The 23,498-nt window shown below is 38.3% G+C and overlaps 1 protein-coding gene across 1 annotated transcript in view; it reads left to right on the top strand.

The window, feature by feature from the left end:
• Nucleotides 1-23,498, top strand: part of LOC306851797 (voltage-gated potassium channel KCNC1-like) — a 60,188-nt gene that overhangs the window by 15,319 nt on the left and 21,371 nt on the right. Inside the window, exon 2 of the mRNA XM_079388242.1 lies at nucleotides 21,433-22,417. Coding sequence (XP_079244368.1) covers nucleotides 21,433-22,417 — 985 coding nt within the window. The remainder of the gene's footprint in view (nucleotides 1-21,432; nucleotides 22,418-23,498) is intronic.

The raw sequence follows: 23,498 nt of genomic DNA, 5'->3' as shown, positions 1-23,498 counted from the left end.
TAATCAAAATTAAAGGAAATAAACATTTGAAATATATCAGTCTGTGTGTAATGAATGAATCTAATATACAAGTTTCACTTTTTGAATGGTGTTACTGAAATAAACTTTTTCATGATATTCTAATTTTATGACCAGCACCTGTATATATTGTATATATATAATTTGAAAAAATCTAATTATTATTATTATTATTATTATTATTGAAATTCTCTTCTCTGCATGTATTTGTTGTGGCATCAGCACGTCTAAAGGGTCCTAGGGAATGTATGTTATGAATGGATATTAGAAAGAGAAAGATAGAAAGTGTGAATCTGGTGGGAGGTTGAGTCACTCTCTTGTTCTCCATTAGGCCGAAAACCTCAGTGTTTTTATCAATGAGATCCAATGCGTCATTCCCAAACAAAGCACTCAATAGTGTATTGTCTGTCTTTCACTCTGTCTTTGTCTATATCCCCGAGCTACCTCGATCACACTACATCAGCTACTGTTATGCAATATACTCATCTTCAGTCTCAAAGGTTCATCTTTTGCTCTCCCTGAGCTATCAGTCACCACACCACAATCTACACTCGTACCACAGACGTGTGAGGATGTTTACTCACACATATGCACTCTATACTATATGGATACTAGGATTTTGCACAAGATGCTCTTTGGATCTTTGCTTTGGAGAACAAGATGATCAGGTTTTACTCAAACTTGTGGAATTGATGCAGCTTGAGTACTGCCAAGGAGTGCAAACTAAACACTAAGACGTTCTGAAAGTTTCACTCAAATTGTTATTCATAGATTTTGCAATGACAAATTTTGCATTAATGCAAAATGCATTTCCACTAGTGCTCTTAGACTTTTGGACCTCACTGTAGGAAAGAAGTAATCAGGTGGATTGTTTGATTATGTCTGTGTTTGTAAGAGCCGCTGTGTCTGCTGCTTTTCTTATGCGCTGATTTGAGAGGGTTCATTCCGTCCTGTCAGTCACTGACTGTAATTAATCTGTTAAAGCGCTGAGCTGTGTGTGTGTGAGAGAGAGAGAGAGAGAGAGAGAGAGAGAGAGTGCTTTGCTACAGCGGCAGAACTGACCATCGCTTGTGTGTGTGTGTGTGTGTGTGTGAGAGACATAATAAAGTCTGGCTGTATGCAATATTATTCCATGCCTCGGCTGAATTAAGCATGTTTGCTAAGATACATACTGATGTAATATAAGAGTACTGAATTATATTTACCAGTGCTATAATGAATGTCAAATCGGTTTAGCCTTGTAAACACTTTGAACATCAGTTCAGTATTTGCTTTAAATCAAACAAGAATAATTTAACCTGTACATTTAAAGATATGTACTAGAGAAAAGAATTAGAACTAAATGAAAAAAAAAGCAAAAAAGCCCAACATAAAACACAAAAAAGAACATTAACAATGATTGACAATTTCTTTTATGTTTACATCGTACTTTAAATGTGTTTATTTTTCTTGTTTCTGTGCAGCAAGTTCTTCAGTTTGTTTGTTTTTCTCATTACTTGGACCATGGACTCCCCTTTAGCCTTCATTTATTCCAAATGATATGTACTTACCAAGTCACTTTATGCTGCCATTAACGTCTTGTTAAATTTCCTTTAGCCTCTGCCCTCTATCATTACTTGTGTCCGTGTGTTGGTTATCAGGGGATCCAGAGTACACACGCCACATGGCCTCAGTGCTGGTGTTTGCTTCTGTCTGTTACTGGACAAAACTCCAGCATCCTGCACTCATAAGGCATGCCAGATAGTTGTTGCTGTTTTTTACATTTATATTTAGTCATTTAGCAGACGCTTTTATCCAAAGCGACTTACAAATGAGGACAATGGGAGCAATCAAAATAAACAAAAGAGCAATGATATGGAAGGGCTATAACAAGTCTCAGTTAGCTTAACTCTTTTTTAGCTCAAAGTCACTATACCTTTCTTCATTTTGTAAACTTTTTGGTTGTTGTCTTGACAGAAGAGAATGGAGGATGTTGTTGGTGAAACAAAAAGCAGTAAAGGGGGAAATTAGATATGAATCTCCTGCATAATTGCCACGGCACAGTGTGTCTGAAGCACATACACTAACTGCTACATCAAGCTGTCAAATGTTCTTCAAATTTTAGTCAAATTTTGCTTGATGTTTTGAGACAAAAGAGCTTAATGTATTCTGAAAACCCTCCATAACTTGTGGAAGACTGGCCTCACTTCATAATGATCATTTAAAAAAAGACAAAGTCTGAAATAAGATCAAGAATAATATAATTTTATTTACTTAAATTTTTAGTAATGTTGTTTTACGTTATTTTCCTTTTTTTCATATAACCTATATTTCTTTTGTATTTTAATGTTTCTGTTACTTTCATTTTTTATTTTAGTTTTATTTAGCAATTTTAGTACTTCAACTCATTTCAGTTATTTAGCAAGACAACATTTCTAAGTGTTATTTTCAATTTTTTCAATTGTCAAGTTTTTCATATAATGTTTATATTTAATTGCAGCTTCATTTCAGTTACAAAAAAACACTGTAATTCTTTAAACTTTAGTACTAGAAGGAGAAAGAGGCTTTTAAAGATGAACACCATAAGAAGTAATGATTTAAGAGTAAAATGTGTCGAGTTTGTAAAATTTGATACTGTTCCTGGTAGATGCATGGTTGTTAGAAACCGAATATAGAAATTGATTTATTTATTTTTAGTTCAGCGAAAAGGAGGAAAATGGTTATGAAGAACTATATTTTGACTGGTTTTACTGAAATATATATATATATACAGGTGCTGGTCATAAAATTAGAATATCATGAAAAAGTTTATTTATTTCAGTAATACCATTCAAAAAGTGAAACTTGTATATTATATTCATTCATTACACACAGACTGATATATTTCAAATGTTTATTTCCTTTAATTTTGATGATTATAACTGACAACTAATGAAAGTCCCAAATTCAGTATCTCAGAAAATTACAATATTGTGAAAATGTTCAATATTGAAGACACCTGGTGCCACACTCTAATCAGCTAATTAACTCAAAACACCTGCAAAAGCCTTTAAATGGTCTCTCAGTCTAGTTCTGTAGGCTACACAATCATGGGGAAGACTGCTGACTTGACAGTTGTCCAAAAGATGACCATTGACACCTTGCACAAGGAGGGCAAGACACAAAAGGTCATTGCTAAAGAGGCTGGCTGTTCACAGAGCTCTGTGTCCAAGCACATTAATAGAGAGGCGAAGGGAAGGACAAGATGTGGTAGAAAAAAGTGTACAAGCAATAGGGATAACCGCACCCTGGAGAGGATTGTGAAACAAAACCCATTCAAAAATGTGAGGGAGATTCACAAAGAGTGGACTGCAGCTGGAGTCAGTGCTTCAAGAACCACCACGCGCAGATGTATGCAAGACATGGGTTTCAGCTGTCACATTCCTTGTCAAGCCACTCTTGAACAAGAGACATCGTCAGAAGCGTCTTGACTGGACTGCTGCTGAGTGGTCCAAAGTTATGTTCTCCGATGAAAGTACATTTTGCATTTCCTTGCATCAAGGTCCCAGAGTCTGGAGGAAGAGAGGAGAGGCACATAATCCACGTTGCTTGAGGTCCAGTGTAAAGTTTCCACAGTCATTGATGGTTTGGGGTGCCATGTTATCTGCTGGTGTTGGTCCATTGGGTTTTCTGAGGTCCAAGGTCAACGCAGCCGTCTACCAGGAAGTTTTAGAGCACTTCATGCTTCCTGCTGCTGACCAACTTTATGGAGATGCAGATTTCATTTTACAACAGGACTTGGCACCTGCACACACTGCCAAAGCTACCAGTACCTGGTTTAAGGACTATGGTATCCCTGTCCTTGATTGGCCAGCAAACTCGCCTGACCTTAAACCCATAGAAAACCTATGGGGTATTGTGAAGAGGAAGATGCAATACGCCAGACCCAACAATTCAGAAGAGCTGAAGGCCACTATCAGAGCAACATGGGCTCTCATAACACCTGAGCAGTGCCACAGACTGATCGACTCCATGCCACGCCACACTGCTGCAGTAATCCAGGCCAAAGGAGGCCCAACTAAATATTGAGTGCTGTACATGCTCATACTTTTCATGTTCATAATTTTCAGTTGGCCAACATTTCTAAAAATAATTTTTTTTTGCATTGGTCTTAATTGATATTCTAATTTTCTGAGATACTGAATTTGGGACTTTCATTAGTTGTCAATTATAATCATCAAAATTAAAGGAAATAAACATTTGAAATATATCAGTCTGTTTGTAATGAATGAATCTAATATACAAGTTTCACTTTTTGAATGGTATTACTGAAATAAATCAACTTTTTCATGATATTCTAAATTTATGACCAGCACCTGTATATATATAATATATACATTTTGATAAATCTACTTTAAAATGTATTTAAAAGATGTAGATGTATTTGAGACAAAAACTACTTTCTCTCTCTCTCTCTCTCTCTCTCTCTCTCTCTCTCTCTCTCTCTCTCTCTCTTTCAAACACATTCTCTCTCACTCTTTCTCTCTTTCTCTGGCTGGTGGAGGTACCAGATGCTGATCCCTTGGGGTTCCGGGGCTCTGGCCTTCTCCCTACTCTGGTGTCCTGCCAGATCTTGAGAGAGAGGGATATGGAGATGGGTTGAGGGTGGAGCACAGCTTGTCCTGCTCTTATCCCAGATGGCTGTTGCGGCAGTACTCTCTCACTCTCTGTCCACTTTTTTTCTTATCTTATTTCTTTCATCTACTGTATTTTTGCTCATTCAATCACATTATCCTTCTAATCAAACACTGTCACACATACATGCTCTCCCACAGCCTCATTCATGTAAACTCAGCAGTTCAGCTGACAGCGAGGGATCAATATGAGCTGTGTTATGAGAATGGCCTCTGTAGAGGATGACATCACACACGTACACCTCACAGCAAGAGGCAGTCCTGCATGTTTTGTGCTAATAGGAGATGCCTTATAGAGTTTTACCCTACATCAGATTCAGAAAATCACTCAGACAAAGTTAATATGGACTAAAATATTTAAATTATGTTTATTCTTGTAACAAAGCAGTCCATTTGATTCAGTCGTTTTAATATTGAAATGTTTTTTACTTAAAACTGTTATTTTTGATGGTACCACTTGATGTTATTTGTATAATAACTCTTAAAGATAAGGTTCTATTCATTGACATTAGCTAATGCATTAGGTATGAATGAATGGTGACCGGAAGTGACGTGTTTGATTCACATAGTATTAACTCATGAGAATGTGATAATTGTTGTTGCCACGTAATGTGAAGTCATGGCTTTGAGATACTATGTCAAGAGAGCACTTTTTTTTTCAAGTTTAATGCCTAATCAAATCAACTAGACCATAGCAACCATTGATTATCAATAATTGGAAATTATTAATAAATTAACATTTTATTTTGAGTTAAGAATGGCATAAAGACAGTGTGTATTTGATAAAATATATTATATTATTTACATTTAAGCTATGTAACACCAATACACTTTCCTAAACCTATAATAATGATTTATATTTTTGAGTTGTTGGGATGGATTTCATGGAGAATTTCATGGGATTTCTCACACACACACACACACACACACACACACACACACACACACACACGTTTACTTAGCTATCTAAATGGGGACTCTCCATAGGCGTAATGGTTTTTATATTGTACAAACTGTATGTGCTATTTCCCTACACCTAAACTTAGCCCTCACAGGAGACATTCTGCACTTTTACAATTTCAAAAGAACATTTAGTTTATTTTTAAACCCGTTTTACAAATGAGGACGTCCCCAAAGGGAGGTTTTTGGAGATTTTGTCAGGTTTACCTCACTTTTGGGTACACATTTGTCCCCAAAATATGGTTAAGTAGATACACACACACACACACACACACACACACACACACACATATATATATTTACTGTTTTTTTTCTATAAATAAATATCTAACTAAATAAATATACATTATTACATAATGAACATATTATTATTATTATTATTCAGTGTAGATCAAGTATATCAGTAAGCACCAAGAAACAATGGTTGAAAGTGACCTTAGAACAGATAAGAGCTGTAATTTTAATTAATATTCATTTTACTTTTTTTTATTTTATTTGAAATAAAATTTGAACAAACTGAACCTTATTATGAAGTGTTACCACATTTTTACAGTATGGCTCAGTTGCTTGACATAGACACAATCTCTCACGGTGAGCTGAAGCAACATATAGTCCACACATATGCTACGGTGCAACCTTGTGCCTGCCAGTTATTTCCCAAAACCCTCTTTCATCCCTCCAGTAGTAGCTGTTATATCATCGTGCCGTGTAGGTGTGTGTAAGTGCCTGCTTGTTGTGTGAGATGGTGCTCCCAGCATGCCTTTACCAGAGCCTCTTGCTGACGATATAGGGGGGATCTCAGCTTGGCAGCCTAGTGCTATACGGCCTTGGCTGTGTGCTGCAGGAAAGAGGAGGAGGAGGTTCTGGCAGGTGTCCGTGTCATTTTTACAAAGCTCCGCACCAGCCACTGCACAGAATCCCCAACCAATCAGTGCTGCTCCTTACACAGCAGAACGAGCCACCACTCGCTTCTCCCCCTCCTCCCGTATCGCCTGTTCCCTCCTCTGCGCTTCACATCCCTCCGTCTCCCCCCTCCACATTCATTTGATGTCTTTTCATCAGCGTTGCGCTCTTCTGTTATTTCCATCATCACACCCCCTAACCCCTTTATGCATCTCCACACACACTCCAAGTGGGTTTGATGCCGGTTATAGGTTGTTTTTGCATTATGGATGGCTTCTGTTTAACAGGCGACCGTTTCGGCATCCCACTCTCCCATCTCTTTTACTTTCTCCCACCCATTTCTCTTCTCGGGCCCCTCCTCCATCTGTTTTCCACCTTGAGTATCCATTGGTTCATGTCATTATGGTGCAGTAAGGCAAAAGAGGGAGAGGGCTCGAGGCGATACATTACTGTGATGCTCCAGAATGCTTTCCCCTCCCTCCCTCTCTACCTTTCCCTTTCTGTCTCGCTAACATGCTTGCTTAGCAGATTACATTAGTGGCCAAATATGTTATTTTGTCCGGTAAGCTGCTGCGTGTCCTCTGGTATGCGTATAGCAGAAGGCTGCACATTTTCGACATATTAAATGAGATGCTTTTAGTCGATGGATTTATAAATTGATTTATAATTAAATGCTCTCCACCACTCTTTGTTTTTCATTTAAATTATCCTATTGATTTTTGTCATGCTGATTCAGTGCAGCGATCAGCCGCAAGCACTGAGTGGTACCGATTACCCCCCGAGAGGCGCTTGTGTGCGTGTTTATGATGTGTATGCGCTTGATTAGATCAGGGATTCTCCACTGGTTTTGCTTCAGGATCCAGATTTTATATTGGAGAAGCCAACGCTGTACCAGAAGTGTTTATCATAAAGAAGTACGTTTATTCATGCAGAAGTTAAATTTATTACTGCTCAGACCTAATAATATACAGTATTAATGTGACTTTACAATATTTACATTTCATTTCTGTGAAATTTTGTGGGGCAGAAAAGGTTGTCCATTGTCAACAAATTTATTCTTGCATTTAGCAGACTTTTAACCAATCCGGCTTACGGTAGGGGAATAAAAGCAATTTTGTCACAGAGCCATGCAATATTCAGAGTATATGTGAATTGCACCTTCAGGCTACATAGCAAAATGAACCATTTTGTAAATGCCTGAACAAAAACAGATGAGTGATTTACCAGCCAAACAAATAAATACTAAACATTGTAAACATTGTATTTGCTTGATCAAGTGACAGTGAGTTTTATTTGACATTAAGCATTTTCTCCTTTTTTAGTCTATTTATTTTAGTATCCAAACTATATATGCTTACATGTTTGCATTTTATTAGTAGTAGTATTGTTTTTATTTTTTATTTTTTTATTTACTGTTTTTCCATATGTTCAGGTATCATACACGTGAGTCCATCAAGTAAAGAGGGACTGCAGAAATAGCTAGAAATGTGTGTTTTTGGCATCTTTTTAATGAATAAACTGAATGGTGTGGAAAAATGTTTTTGAAAGGATGGTGTTAGTAGGTGAATAATGAATTTCTAACTCACATTAAAGACAAGTAATATAAATAGACATCAAGTCCATTAAACCTCAAACAAGTTTATTTAGGGGTGCTTTGATACATAGTTTTGATTTGAAGTTGCTGAAATGCTGTTTTTGATTTTTAAATACCAGTCTAAATAATTTCATGCTTTAAAATCTTTTTTTTTTTCTAATGTGGCATGTTTTCAGAAGCGTCTAAGATTTTAAGACTTTCCAGATTACCAGGTGCATTTTAAATTTATTAGTTTCTGTTGCATATTGCTTGCCTTAAGGTTTCATCGTTTTCTAAAGCAACATATTCAGTCGACATTATATGCTATGATATTTTCTCGTGAAGTGTATAATGGGAATTTTGAATGGTCAGTGTAGGTTAACAGTGATTTTCTAAAAGTAAGACGATTTTTATTCTGTCACAAATATAAACAGACAATTTCATGCATTAAAATCACCATTTAAGCTACCAATATCTTGATATGGAAAAAATATGGGCTACACACTTTTACCTGTAGCGTATACAAGGTCTAAGCTTTTTACAGTCTTGCTGAATGTTGCACAGCTGGTGGTTTTGTTGAATCTGCCACCAGCAAGGTGTTGTGATAATGGTGGACGTGACCCTGCGTGACAGAGGTGACTGCTCTTCTATGTTCTCTGCTCCGTAATGATTCCTAATATGTCTTCACCTGTGTGTGTGTGCTTTTGTGTTTTGTATATGTGATCTGCAGTATTCTTGTCCATATGTGCAGTTGCATCAGGCAAATGCTGCAGTGCACTGGCATATAGCATATTAGGTTCGCGCAGGATTTCTCTCTTTCTTTCTCTCGCTCTCACACACAGCGCAGCTGGATATGAATAGAACAGACCTGGGGTGCAGGGAGCAACAACAGGCAGAAACATGAGCGCTGTGTGGGGAGATCAGCAGGGCCTCAGTTTTCCCATGCCAGACCTCAGAGACCTGCACTTTCACCTCCCACGTAAAGAGGGCGCTGTTTCATGCAAATCTTACGGTACAAACATCCTCTGCATTGCCAGCATCTAGTTCCATCTCTCTCTCTCTCTCTCTCGCTCTCTGTCTGATACTCTAATATCTCTGCAGTTAATGCAGAATTTGTGGCTTGCAGCATCATGTACACTCATGCTGGACACTTCCCAGTCTCTGCTGAAACTGAGCAGAAACAGACAACTGTTATGTGACCTGAGGGAGCGTACGGACCATTACACTCTGTGATTATATTCACACTTGCATGCTATTTACTGTATGGTGCACAAGAAAACAGATTCTGTTTTAAGTCAAACAGATGTTTGAGATCTTAAAACCCTATTTTACTCACTAAATTAAACTCTTCACAAATTTCAAGTAAATGGTTTCTTCAAATGTATCTGCTATTGCTTGTGTTAGATGAACTAACAGTGTATAAATAATTTTAATGCTACATTTTTAATGCATAAAGCATCTCCATTTTATTATATTTCATATCTATATATGGTGTCCCATTCATATACCTGCAAGTGAATCATTTATAGAGTTCAGTCAGTTTCATGGTGTCTCTCTGTTTTCTTGAAAATCCCACTCTTTATTTTATGTGTTGGGGTATTAACGTGCATAGCAGTATATGGAAAATTGTTTTGGAATATGAACTGGCCTATTTCTCTGTAAAAGATACTGTACAGCATTTTAAGGCTACTGCCAATAATGGAGACTTCATCTTCATTTCATTTCATCAAACATTAAGTAGTCACTACAGCTAACTAAAATGTGTTCATTTTTCTGATATTTCCATTAAGTTATGAAAGCATTATTTCTCAATGTTCAATGTCAGTTTTTTATAATGTTTAAATAATACGTTTCCGGATTATCCAAACATTAAGGGAACATTCCATTTTATCATTTTGCAAACATTATGGGAACTATACACTCTTAAAAATAAAGGTGCTTAAAAGGTTCTTCACAGCGATGCCATAGAAGAACCATTTTTGGTTCCACAAAGAACCGTTCAGACAAAGATTCTTAAAAGAACCATCTCTTTCTTGTCTTTTTATAATCTGAAGAACCCTCTTTTGCCACAAAGAACCTTTTGGGTTGGACGAACTTTCAACTAAAATGTTTTAGAGAAAAGTTTCCATGAACAACCTATACATAGTGTTTTTGTACGAACATATTGAGAACATTATTAAAGATTAGATAACTTTGAACGAATGGTCTATTAAAGGGATTATTCACCCAAAAATGAAGATTACCCCATGATTTACTCACCCTCAAGCCATCCCATAGGTGTACATGACTTTCTTCTTTCAGACTTATATTGAAAAATGTCCTGGCTCTTCCCAGCTTTATAATGGCAGTGAATTATGGTCGAGATTTTGAAACTCAAAAAGTGTATTCTTACTGGAGCGTATATGTCATCCGCTGGACATCACTCTATTGTGTACATGAGTACGACAGTTAGTGGAAGTTAGAGATTACAGTTTATAAAGTTTTAGATATGGATAATGTTCTTACAATTACATATCGATTTGCTTCAGAAAGCATTTATTCACCCCTGGAGCCTCAAAACCTTGACCCCCATTCACTGCCATTATAAACCTTATAAAGCTTCTTTCAGACGATTGTATTTGTCTGAAAGAAGAAAGTCACATACACCTAGGGTGGCTTGAGGGCGAGTAAATCATGGGGTCATTTTAATTTCTGGGTGAACTATTCCTTTACAGTTAATGGAGCACTATTTGTTCATAACTAACAGGTATTGTTTCCTGTTAGCTAGGAATGTACAGAATTGCTTATTTCTTCAAAATTACACAATGGGACTTGCATACATGTGCAGTAATCCTAAAATAGCAATGTTGTCTGAAAATGTAACAATAACATTATTTTATGTCTGCTAGAGCACTCATTTGTACAAAGTAGAGAAAAGGCAGGTGAGCTGACTCAATAGTGTGTTGTACATTTGGGATCTGAATTCTGATTTTCTTTTTTTCCCATTGTGTACATGAGGAAGGCAGGTTTTTTTCCTGCTTGTTCTCCATTCTGAATTAACATTCTTATGTAGCCCTGTTCTGATCTATTCCTGATGAATTCTGATGCACTCGCTTCCTCTCTTCCTGTCCTGTTCTGCTAGTTTCTTTCTCTCACACACTCTTTCTCTTTTCCTGTCTTAGTATCACTCTCTCTGTGGCATAGTTAGGTCACGTATGCATCACCGGGCTCTGATTAGTATGGACCTGTCTGTAGGGCTTTATACATCCCAGTTAATTGATGCTAATAGTGTGCTGTAATCTTCTGTCGGAAATGCAGCTTCTTTTCCTCTTAATCCTACTGTACTTCTCTGCACTGTTCCATTATGCTTGCACTTCCCTATTTGACTCTTTGTTAATTCTCTTAAATCTTTGACCGACAAACACGCTTTGCTCCTTTCTTTGTATTTTTCTTGACATCTTATTTCACCTCTCAGACAATCTTACCGTGTTACCATTTTAGATTCTTGTATTTTTTCAGCCATGTACTCTTACCATTTTTAGCGGCAAAACACATGCAGCTGGGTGTGTCTTTGACTTTGTGGAAAATAAATGTGAACTGTATTTTTAGTACTAACAATACTATGTTTATATACTGTATATTCTGAGGTGGAAATGGCAGTGGTAGGAAGGGCATTTGAAACATTTTTAGAATAAAATTATAGACTCCTTTGTCTCTCTAAGGTTTAGTTCACACCTAGCACCAAATTCACATAATGAAACTATATTTTTACCCTTTTTGCGTAATTTAACAAAATTAGAAATGATGCCTAAATAACATATATTTTGTTCATAAATTTTGTCTTTATTTTTGTTATATTTTGTCTCAAGCTGATATTCACTGACTGTGTTGTTTGGGTGATTAAACAGGTTACGCTAACTTAAAAAAAATTATTGGATACAAATTTGTTGGCAGTAGAGTTAACACCACAAAAGAAGGACAGTAGTAATTTGTGTAAAAAAAAAATTGTTTGTTTATTCCACTCTTTCTCATATTTTTATGACAGCTTTGCATAGTTAAAATTGAAAATCTGCTTCTGGGACAAGAGTCAAGCATAAAATCTATACAAAACAATTCAAGGAAAAAAGTGCTTTCAAGACAACAACAAGAAAGAGGTCGGGAATTTGATTAATGTTAAGTGTTTATTATTGATATTTGCACCTCTATTGATTATTCATGGTGAGAGAAGACAGGGACAGAGGAATGGACGAAGAAGAGAGATACAAAAAACAAAGAGAGTATGACAACATGATCATAAATGGGAGTCCTGCAAACTGTGATGTGTGTGTGAGAGAGTGTGGTCTGTAATATTTATGGTGTACTGCACAGTGCTAATAAAAATTAGGTCACTCCATGTCTAATGAAAGATGTGGACAGAGGAAAAACAGAAAGATGAAGGCGGCGGGTGAAGAGAATGAGGATACAGAGATGGCTGGAATATAAAGGAGGGATTTTCTCCTGAGAGATCAGGGAAGATCAGAACATTTTGTTGATGCATATTAAAACGAGTGGTGGAGGGATGTGAAAGATGGTATAGAGTTCTGCTTCTTTAAACTACGACATCTGCCACGTCTATTGTATCCACTTCCCATCTCCTCTCCAGTCATCTGCTCTTTAAACTTGTGCGCTTGCGGCCAAATTGCTCCTTTTTCTCGAGACTCTGCCTTCTGTTTCCAATACGCCAGACAAATTTAGACCTCTAATTTTAGCCCACAGCCTATGTATATTCATAAACACCAACTGTAGATGATTTATTAATGATAGTAAAAATTATTCAGCTGTGCTTTTAGCTTTGCATACTATGGAGAAGACTATTTCTATTCATTTCAGTGGTTACTTTCTTATCTGTGGCGCAGTATTAGTGCAGGAACATGCAAGATATAAGACAAAATGTGGACTCAGTGCTGTGCTCGGTAAACAGTGTGGTCCAAAAGTCATGAGACCACATAAAAAATCAGGGATTTAAAATGTAAACTTTAAACAAACCAAAAGCTTTGGGATTTAGAAAAATGTAAAACAAAGAAGCGTTTCATTGTAAAATGTATAATTCTACACTATGGCTACATTCAAACACTCGTATTGTAAAGCGTGACAAACGACTTCCACTGCGACTCAACACAGCACAGATTACAGAAAATTTGGTTTTGCATCATGAAAATGTAACGGTGTTAATTTGCATGTGAACCCAGTTCATTCTGGGCTGCTTTTAAATAGGTTTCATATGTAAACATGAGCTACACTGACACTTATGACTGTGTCACATGCATGTTTAAGCGCCATTTTTTAAAAGGTACATTAAGTTTAAATTGAGTTCTCTTTAAACTGAACATAAAACGTGACTGGCAACTGGATTATGCTTCTGTAGCCACCTAGGTTACTAGGTCACTACTCAAATGTACAAATTTGTGACAAGTGATGGTACAGTAATTTGTAGAGGGTTTTAACTCATGCAGTAAACTCAGTGTGGCCACCAGTGCTGTTGTCAGTCAGAATCAACATGTATATGACATATGTGTGGGTTTTGAATTAGGAAGGAAATAATGCACTATGACACTATGCAGCACTCGCACACACCATTGGTGTGAGAACAGTGTTCAGAGGGATCTGAAACCAAAGCCTTGACCTTTCGTGCTTCAAAGAATGTGCAGTTCTGTGTTCTGTACAGTGTTCTGCACGATACAACAAAATATTGTTTTGTAAGACATGATGCATTGCTTTTTGATCTCATCAGGCCTTCTGATTTGCTAGAGTATGTTTTTTAGTATTTGCTCTGCAGGCAATTCCTCCAGAAATCTAGCAGGCGTGTCCCACAGAGCTGACACAGTGTCTCTGGGAAAAGCAACACTTAAATGCTCCTCTTGGAATAGCTCGCTTTACTTACTTACTCGACCGTTCTCAAGTCAAGTAATGGTTTAAGGTTCTCCTGAGCTTTCTTGAACGGTTTCTGCAATTTTCTGGGGAAAGATGATGATTGTGCTAATCCTAAATGGAGTGTGGGCTTTCACTTGGTCTTGTTGTGTTGAATGTACTCCTATATAAATAGCACAAAAAAGAAAAGATTTCTCATAAATATGCAATTAGTTCTTGAAATGATTGGGAATCTTACAGTTGATGATCTTAGGGAATATGTTTTATTTGTTACAGAGTCTCATTGTAATGTAAACATTAACATGAAAAAATATTAATATAGTAATTTTAAAGTATATTTACATATGGTAGCATTTTTCTGCCTTAAAAGAAGTGATTATTTTTTTTATGTAGAAAAAAAGGGAAAAAAATATTGAAGTAATAATCTTAACAAAAAATAGACAGTATCAGATGCATTATAAAATAATCTCACAATGAATAATAATTACATAATATATCAGAATCAGAATGAGCTTTATTGGCCAAGTATGTTTACACATACAAGGAATTTGTTGTAGTGACAGAAGCTCCACAGTGCAACAGAGATAATAGAGATAATACACACAGATAATAAAGAATAATATACAAATATCCAAATAGGCAATGTACAAAACAGCAAAAACACAATATATAATATAGACAATTATGTGTGTACAGGTTTGATATGCACCAATTTGAAATGAAAAAGATAGATAAAAAAGTAAGCAAGTGTGGTGAATAAATAATAGAGTTGTGTGTTCAGCGTTTTATTGTCAAGTGTTCATGAGATGGATTGCCTGAGGGAAGAAACTGTTCCTGTGTCTGGTCGTTCTGGTTCTCAGAGCTCTTTAACAGTTCAAAGAGGGAGTGTGCTGGATGTGAGGGGTCCAGAGTGATTTTACCAGCCCTTTTGCTCACTCTGGATGAGTACAGTTCTTGGAGAGTGGGGAGGGTTGTACCAATGATTCGCTCAGCAGTCCGGACTACCCTCCGTAGTCTTCTGAGGTCAGATTTGGTAGCTGAGCTGAATCAGACAGTTATTGAAGTGCAGAGGATGGATTCATTGATGGCAGAGTAGAACTGTTTCAGCAGCTCCTGTGGCAGGTTGAACTTCCTCAGCTGGTGAAGGAAGTACAGCCTCTACTGGGCCTTTTTCACAATAGAGTCAATGTGATTGTCTCACTTCAGGTCCTGAGAGATGGTGGCGCCCAGGAATCTGAATGACTTCACTGTTGTTACAGTGCTGTTCATGATCATATATGTACAAAATACAGTAAAAGCTCCTAATAGCTTTCTGTATGCAATATAGTTTTTATTTGTTTTTTGTTTTTTGGTAACACTTTACAATAAGGTGTCATTTGTTAACATAAGTTAATGTAATAACTAACATGACCAAACAATGAACAATTCATTTATTACAATATTTATTAATCTTCGTTAATGTTAGTTAATGAAAAAACAGTTGTTCATTGTTTATTCATGTTAGTTCTGTCACGGTTCAGGGTGCCTTCTCGGCTCCTCGTGCTGTCTGTGTTGTCCTGTCATGTGCGGCAGCTCGTGGTCTGGGCAATCAGCGCTGATCGTGCAGCGGGAGGGCACGGATCACAAGCTGACTCTCCCCCACCTGTCGCTCATTCCCCCACTCCCATATATGTCTCTGTTTTTCCGTTTCTCGTTGTGAGTAGATTATTTTGTCCGCACTCGTGTTATGTGTTTTTTGAGAATCTCACTTCTCGTTTCTCTGACCCTCTATTGCCTTGTGCTACAGGACTCGTAGCATGGAGATCCAGCAGCTTGTGTGGTCCGCAGATGCTGCCGGCCAGCTCTGGAATCTCCGCTTCCTTGAGCCGATTATATATTGTTTATGTTATTTTGTGTTTTGGTGGCAAAATAAAAGGTTTGCACCTTCTCAACTCTGCACCTGAGTCCTTCCTCACTCATGCCGTGACAAGTTCACAGTGCATTAACTAATGTTAAGAAAGTTATGGTTATACTGTACACTCATTCCAGTGTGTAAAATCCTTACTCATTCTCCTATGGTTCTGATATTCTGTCTTATACACGGGAGGCTGGTTTTAGGACATTTAGATGCATGCACACACACCTATCTTTATTTTTTGTCTGGTGTGTTTCAGTATGTTTTTAGAAAGTTTGACAGCATGGAATCATGCAACCTTTCTTACAGAAAAAGCTGGCCATGATGGATACAAACATTTCCGTAGCATCAGAGTATCTTGTAATGGAATACAGGAACAAGAGCAGAACTGTGGGCAGCAAACAGCCATTAGGAGCGTGTCCACACTCCCAGGAGTGGCATTAAGGCATTATGGTGAAGAGTTACTTCATTCCAGGAGAGTCTCTCCTGCTAGAGTCCTTATTCATCCTCTAAATCTTTAAACAGTGATGCTCTTAGACTTCGTTCCACAACTGTGGAGCCAGACTGCAGTGATACAAAAAAACTCAATTCTGTTCTTGCATAAGCGCTGAGGTTTTAGGTCCTTCAAAAATAAAGGGTCGTTCACTCATACGATCTGAAAGTTATTCATTTACAAAGAGTTGGCCAGTTTTAGTCACTTGAGCGACAGTATATACAGTCAGGTCCATAAATATTGGGACATCGACACAATTCTAACATTTTTGGCTCTATACACCACCACAATGGATTTCAAATGAAACGAACAAGATGTGCTTTAACTGCAGACTGTCAGCTTTAATTTGAGGGCATTTACATCCAAATCAGGTGAACGCTGTAGGAATTACAACAGTTTGCATATGTGCCTCCCACTTGTTAAGGGACCAAAAGTAATGGGACAGAATAATAATCATAAATCAAACTTTCACTTTTTAATACTTGGTTGCAAATCCTTTGCAGTCAATTACAGCCTGAAGTCTGGAACGCATAGACATCACCAGACGCTGGGTTTCATCCCTGGTGATGCTCTGCCAGGCCTCTACTGCAACCGTCTTCAGTTCCTGCTTGTTCTTGGGGCATTTTCCCTTCAGTTTTGTCTTCAGCAAGTGAAATGCATGCTCAATCGGATTCAGGTCAGGTGATTGACTTGGCCATTGCATAACAGTCCACTTCTTTCCCTTCAAAAAGTCTTTGGTTGCTTTTGCAGTATGCTTTGGGTCATTGTCCATCTGCACTGTGAAGCGCCGTCCAGTGAGTTCTGAAGCATTTAGCTGAATATGAGCAGATAATATTGCCCGAAACACTTCAGAATTCATCCTGCTGCTTTTGTCAGCAGTCACATCATCAATAAATACAAGAGAACCAGTTCCACTGGCAGCCATACATGCCCACGCCATGACACTACCACCACCATGCTTCACTGATGAGGTGGTATGCTTAGGATCATGAGCAGTTCCTTTCCTTCTCCATACTCTTCTCTTCCCATCACTGTGCTACAAGTTGATCTTGATCTCATCTGTCCATAGGATGTTGTTCCAGAACTGTGAAGGCTTTTTTAGATGTCGTTTGGCAAACTCTAATCTGGCCTTCCTGTTTTTGAGGCTCACCAATGGTTTACATCTTGTGGTGAACCCTCTGTATTCACTCTGGTGAAGTCTTCTCTTGATTGTTGACTTTGACACACATACACCTACCTCCTGGAGAGTGTTCTTGATCTGGCCAACTGTTGTGAAGGGTGTTTTCTTCACCAGGGAAAGAATTCTTTGGTCATCCACCACAGTTGTTTTTCGTGGTCTTCCGGGTCTTTTGGTGTTGCTGAGCTCACTGGTGCGTTCCTTCTTTTTAAGAATGCTCCAAACAGTTGTTTTGGCCACGCCTAATGTTTTTGCTATCTCTCTGATGGGTTTCTTTTGTTTTTTCAGCCTAATGATGGCTTGCTTCACTAATAGTGACAGCTCTTTGGATCTCATCTTGACAGTTGACAGCAACAGATTCCAAATGCAAATAGCAAACTTGAAATGAACTCTGGACCTTTTATCTGCTCATTGTAATTGGGATAATGAGGGAATAACACACACCTGGCCATGGAACAGCTGAGAAGCCAATTGTCCCATTACTTTTGGTCCCTTAACAAGTGGGAGGCACATATGCAAACTGTTGTAATTCCTACAGCGTTCACCTGATTTGGATGTAAATACCCTCAAATTAAAGCTGACAGTCTGCAGTTAAAGCACATCTTGTTCGTTTCATTTGAAATCCATTGTGGTGGTGTATAGAGCCAAAAATGTTAGAATTGTGTCGATGTCCCAATATTTATGGACCTGACTATATATATATATATATATATATATATGTATGTGTGTGTGTATAATAAATATATATAATAATATATAATAAAAAGAGTTCAATTCATTAATTGATGATCCATGGTATGATGTACTTTGCTCTGCACCAGCATTTTCCTACTTTCCTCTCCAGAATATTAGAGAAAACAGATTTCTTGTCAAATTAGAATGATATCTTATTTTTACCACCAATACATCCCAGTTGTGATCAGAGGTTTGAGAGATTGTATCTGGAGCAGAACGTGTGGAGTACTGGTGACAGCATGCGTGGTAGTGTGTATGCTTGACACACAAACGGGTCCCTCATCAGGATTTTGAGGGCACGACAAGATGGGTTCGTTAAATTAGTTCATGCTAATCGGGTTGGGGAATTAGTTAATTCTCCCAGGATGCCTCAGTCCTTCATTTGACTGCTCCTCGTTCGTCATGGGAGGATTGACCTGACTGCAGCTATTTGAGAGATGTCCTTAAAACTGTTTTTTTAGGTGTCTTAATTCAAATGGTTAAGTAACTGTGTTTGTGTCTGTGTCTGTTCTCTTCATGTGTTATTGTTTTTTATGGGTACTGAAAATGGTTTGTCTGTGCATCTAGACTGAAAATAATATTTTTCATAATTAGTATATTTGTTGAATTTTCAAATACAAACATCTTTAAAATAAGATCAATTTACCAATAAAATAAGATTATAAGATTAAGATTATAAAGTCGACATGAAATGAAAATTCACCTGTTTCATTCATCTCTTTTGTAAATGCATATTATAGATCTTATATTATATGATATTATAGAACAAATCACCTATGTATTTTTTTTTTCATATAAAAATATAATATTTAATTCATTTGAGCACAACAGCCACAGCTCAAAATCTAATCTCAACCGATGAAACCAAGTCCCCTCCCTAATTTGTTTTCTTTTCCCATTATTGATTTCACTCAGATGTACGTCACGATACGGAGGGGGAAAAATCTGTCTGTACATCTGTTTCATTGCAACTTTAACAAATAAAATAGGAATGAAGATAGTCTTCTTTTCAGAGAATATATTTTTTTATCTTTCTAACCCTGTTAGCAAGTTTTTTTTTTCTTATTTTAAGCATAAATCTAACAAAATGTAGTGATATTCACTCAAAACAGGTGGAGTAAGTTAAATTTTTTGCTTCTCATGTAAATGCATTTAGAAAATACTGATCGTGAAAATTTATTTTTGTAGTGTAAATGTCTGGCATGTCATTATGAAATGTGTGGGACATCTGGGCAACTTGCAGAAAAGCCACAGAAAAAAAATGATAACAGGATAGGTGGACTGTCAGTGCAGAGGAGCCAGAAAAGGAAGTGGACAGATATTCCTCGGCAAAAGGAATGGTTTACCCCAGTAAAGGGAGGAGGGGCAAGTGTGGACTGACAGAGAGGAGGGGGAGAAATGAGGAGTGGGGAGAATAATGTGAGCACTGCAGAGGGGGAATAGCAGCAGCAGCAGTGTTTCACACACACACACACAGACCTACACTTCCAAATAAATGGCTGTAATGTCAGGCTACGTAAAAAAAAAAAATAATAGTATGGATGCTGGCACTGAGGTGGACTGAGATAAGCAGATTATATTGATTGCAGGTGATAGGAGAAGAGGCTGTGGGCTTTAACAAGATACGTGCACTAGCCAATCAATGCAAATCTATCTGCAGGAGAGCCAACATGACATCTCTGTTTTCAGAATGGTGACCACGCACAGCGCGCACTGCTATAATTCACCGTCCCCTCCCTTCCTCTTTTCTCCCCCTTCCATTTCCTAATGCTCTCAGATTTTTTTTTTCTATTTCTAAATATACGTGTCTTTTTTTCTCTCCCTTTATCCCCTTCCATTACAGGTCTTGTAAACGTATCTCTTCTCATTTTTTTTCTGCCTCCATCATCCATTCTCCTCGTCTTACTCACAATGTCTGCTTTTCCCCATCTTCTTCCCCTGTGGTGTTTCCTCAGTGCAGCGTGTCAATGAGACTGCTGCATTCACACCATTCCCACTATTCTCTGAGCACTTTTGCTGTTTTGTTGTAGTATTTGGCGCCCTCTATCTGTAGTACGCCTCCTTCTGATTGTGAAGGACCTCTGCAGTGGTCCAAACTGCATCACAGCAGCCTCTGGATGTTAAAGTGCTTATTCTGTCATGTAGACTATTTATTTTCAAGGGTCTTTGCATGAGCTTGAGTACCTGATGCCAAGAGCTTATGGCTTTAAGCACAGAACGGGAAGGCTGGCATGCCATTTGATTTAGAAAATCTATATAGGAAAGGGTTATTAAATCTTTTTCAGGCCATAGACCTTTTGTTGTATTCTGAGACCAAGCATGGACTCTCTGTTACATATTGTTGAAATTGAGCATTGCAGTTTAAGCCTGGTCTATAATAACACGTTGTATTATATTGACACATTCACATAGACTGTGGTACTTAAATTGTAAAGCCATTAAAATAACTATTATTGTTACATTTAGATTTTGTGTAGTAAATTTTAATGTGGCTGGAAGAATGAAATGTTTACTCAAATTTCAGCTTCTCAAGGTTGGCTTTAGCTTGGAGCATGTTCATTTGTTTTACAAAAAGGAAGGTCCCAATGTACATACTTATGCACACTTCTATGCCATTTGATAATAGTGTGAGTAGTGTGTTCACACTGAAAATTCGACAAGAAAAAGTGCACTTCAAATACCTGGACGATACCTATATTTAACTAAAAAAAAAACAGTTTGGAATGGTTTCGTGTGCTTCACTGTCGCAGTTTTCCTAAGCGGAAGGGGAATGGTTATCAGACATTGGACGAGAAAATAACCTTCAAAAAATACATAGTGTATATTATGTCATTTGGGACATAAGTTTAGTTTGGTATTAAACAATATTTGGCAGAGCCCCTGTTAAAGACTCCTTATCTACAGTAGAACAGCAGTTTGCAGAGGAAAAAAAAAGTCATGATGTTATTGATGTTTTAGATCAGACTGTCGTTATTTTTGCAGTTCTGCCACAGAAATGACACACTTCAGCTTTAAGCACTGTACTAGTTCTTTATTCCAATAGTGATCTCACTGATTTCACTGTATAATATTAATGTGCTCATCTTCTCATCTCTCTTTGTGTCTTTCTGTCTCTCTGTGTCTTCCTCTCTCTGTTTCCAGTATGCGGCGTTCGGCTCGCTCCTGTTCATCCTCATCTCCATCTCAACATTTTGCTTGGAGACACACGAGGCCTTCAACACCATCTACAATAAGACGGAGAACGTGACAGTGGGGAACGTCACACGAGAGGAGATTGCGTATGAGGTAGTGACTGACAGATGGCTGACCTACGTGGAGGGCGTATGCGTCATCTGGTTCACCATCGAGGTGTTCGCCCGTGTCATCTTCTGCCCGGACAAGGCAGAGTTCTTCAAGAGCTCGCTGAACATCATCGACTTTGTAGCCATCCTGCCCTTTTACTTGGAGGTGGCGCTGAGCGGCCTCTCCTCTAAAGCGGCGAAAGATGTGCTGGGCTTTTTGCGCGTGGTGCGATTTGTCCGAATCCTGCGAATCTTCAAGCTCACGCGCCATTTTGTGGGGCTGAGAGTGTTGGGTCACACGCTCCGTGCCAGCACCAATGAATTCTTGCTACTCATCATATTCCTCGCTCTGGGGGTGCTCATCTTCGCCACCATGATCTACTACGCCGAGCGCATCGGCGCTGACCCAGCCGACCCCACGGCAAGCGCCCACACCACCTTCAAAAACATCCCCATCGGCTTCTGGTGGGCAGTGGTCACCATGACCACACTGGGCTATGGAGACATGTATCCAGAGACATGGTCTGGTATGTTAGTGGGTGCCCTGTGCGCCCTGGCGGGCGTGCTGACCATCGCCATGCCTGTGCCTGTCATTGTAAACAACTTCGGCATGTACTACTCTCTGGCCATGGCCAAGCAGAAGCTGCCCAAAAAGAAGAACAAGCACATCCCGCGGGCTCCGCAGCCTGGATCGCCCAACTACTGCAAGCCAGACGCCCTGGCCATGGCCTCTGCCTCGCCACACAGGATCTTGGGTAATGTGCTGGGCAGTATGGTGGTCTCCGGAAGCATGGCAGGAGACTGCCCTCTTGCACAGGAGGAAATCATAGAGATTAACAGAGCAGGTGTGTGTGTGTGAGTGTACCCATGTGTTTACGTGTTTGTGTGTGTGACATTTCTTTGCACTATTAGGTTACATTTCCAACAATAAAGGTGCGTTCACATTTACAGTTGCTCTGTGAAATTTAACGGGTGAAATTGTGACCTCATGATTGGGAGTTTGGCACGAGGGTGAAAAAGTTTCCCACAGAGTTGGTCACTTGAATTTATCACACAGTTTGAAAGTGACTACTGTGTGAGCTATGCTTTCTACATTGCTATGCTAGTGAAAAGCGATAATTTACTTTTTTGCCTGCAAAAGTTTGCTTAAATTTCACAAATGTGACCGCACCTTAAAAGATTAGTTGACTTCCAGAATAAATATTTCCTGATAATTTACCCAGCTCAATGTCATCCAAGATGTTCCTGTGTTTTTTCTTCAGTCGAAAAGAAATTGAAGTTTTTGAGGAAAACATTCCAGGATTTTTCTCTATATAGTGGACTTCAACAGGGAACAAGAAGTTGAAGGTCCAAATTGGAGTTTCAATGCAGCTTCAAAAGACTCTGCACGATCCCTGCTGAGGAATAAGGGTCTAATCTAGTGAAACAATTGCTCATTTTCTAAAAAAAAATAAAAAAAATACATATTTATATACATTTTAGCCACAAATGCTCATCTTACTCTAGCTCAACCTCTCGTGTTATGTAATCACGTTGGAAAGGTCACTCACGTGTGACGCTGGTGGAAGTACCAACCCAATGTTTACAAAGTAAGGCAAAGTTAGTGCAACATGAGCATTTGTGGTTAAACAAGTATATCAATTTATATTTATTTTAGAAAATAACGTTTATTCGTTTCGCTAGATTAGACCCTTATTCCTCGGCTGGGATTGTGTAGAGCCCTTTGAAGCTGCATTGAAACTGAAATTTGGACCTTCAACCCATTGGCTCCCACTGAAGTCCACTATATGGAGAAAAATCCTGGATTTTTTTCCTCAAAAACCTTTATTTCTTTTTGACTGAAGAAAGAAAGACATGAACATCTTGGGTGGCATGAGGGTGAATAAATTATCAGGATTTGTTTATTTTGGAAGTGAACTAATCCTT

The sequence above is a fragment of the Barbus barbus genome (assembly GCF_936440315.1).
Source record: "Barbus barbus genome assembly, chromosome: 3".
NCBI classification, from domain to species: Eukaryota; Metazoa; Chordata; class Actinopteri; order Cypriniformes; family Cyprinidae; genus Barbus; species Barbus barbus.
This window is presented reverse-complemented; position numbering and strand designations above follow the sequence as displayed.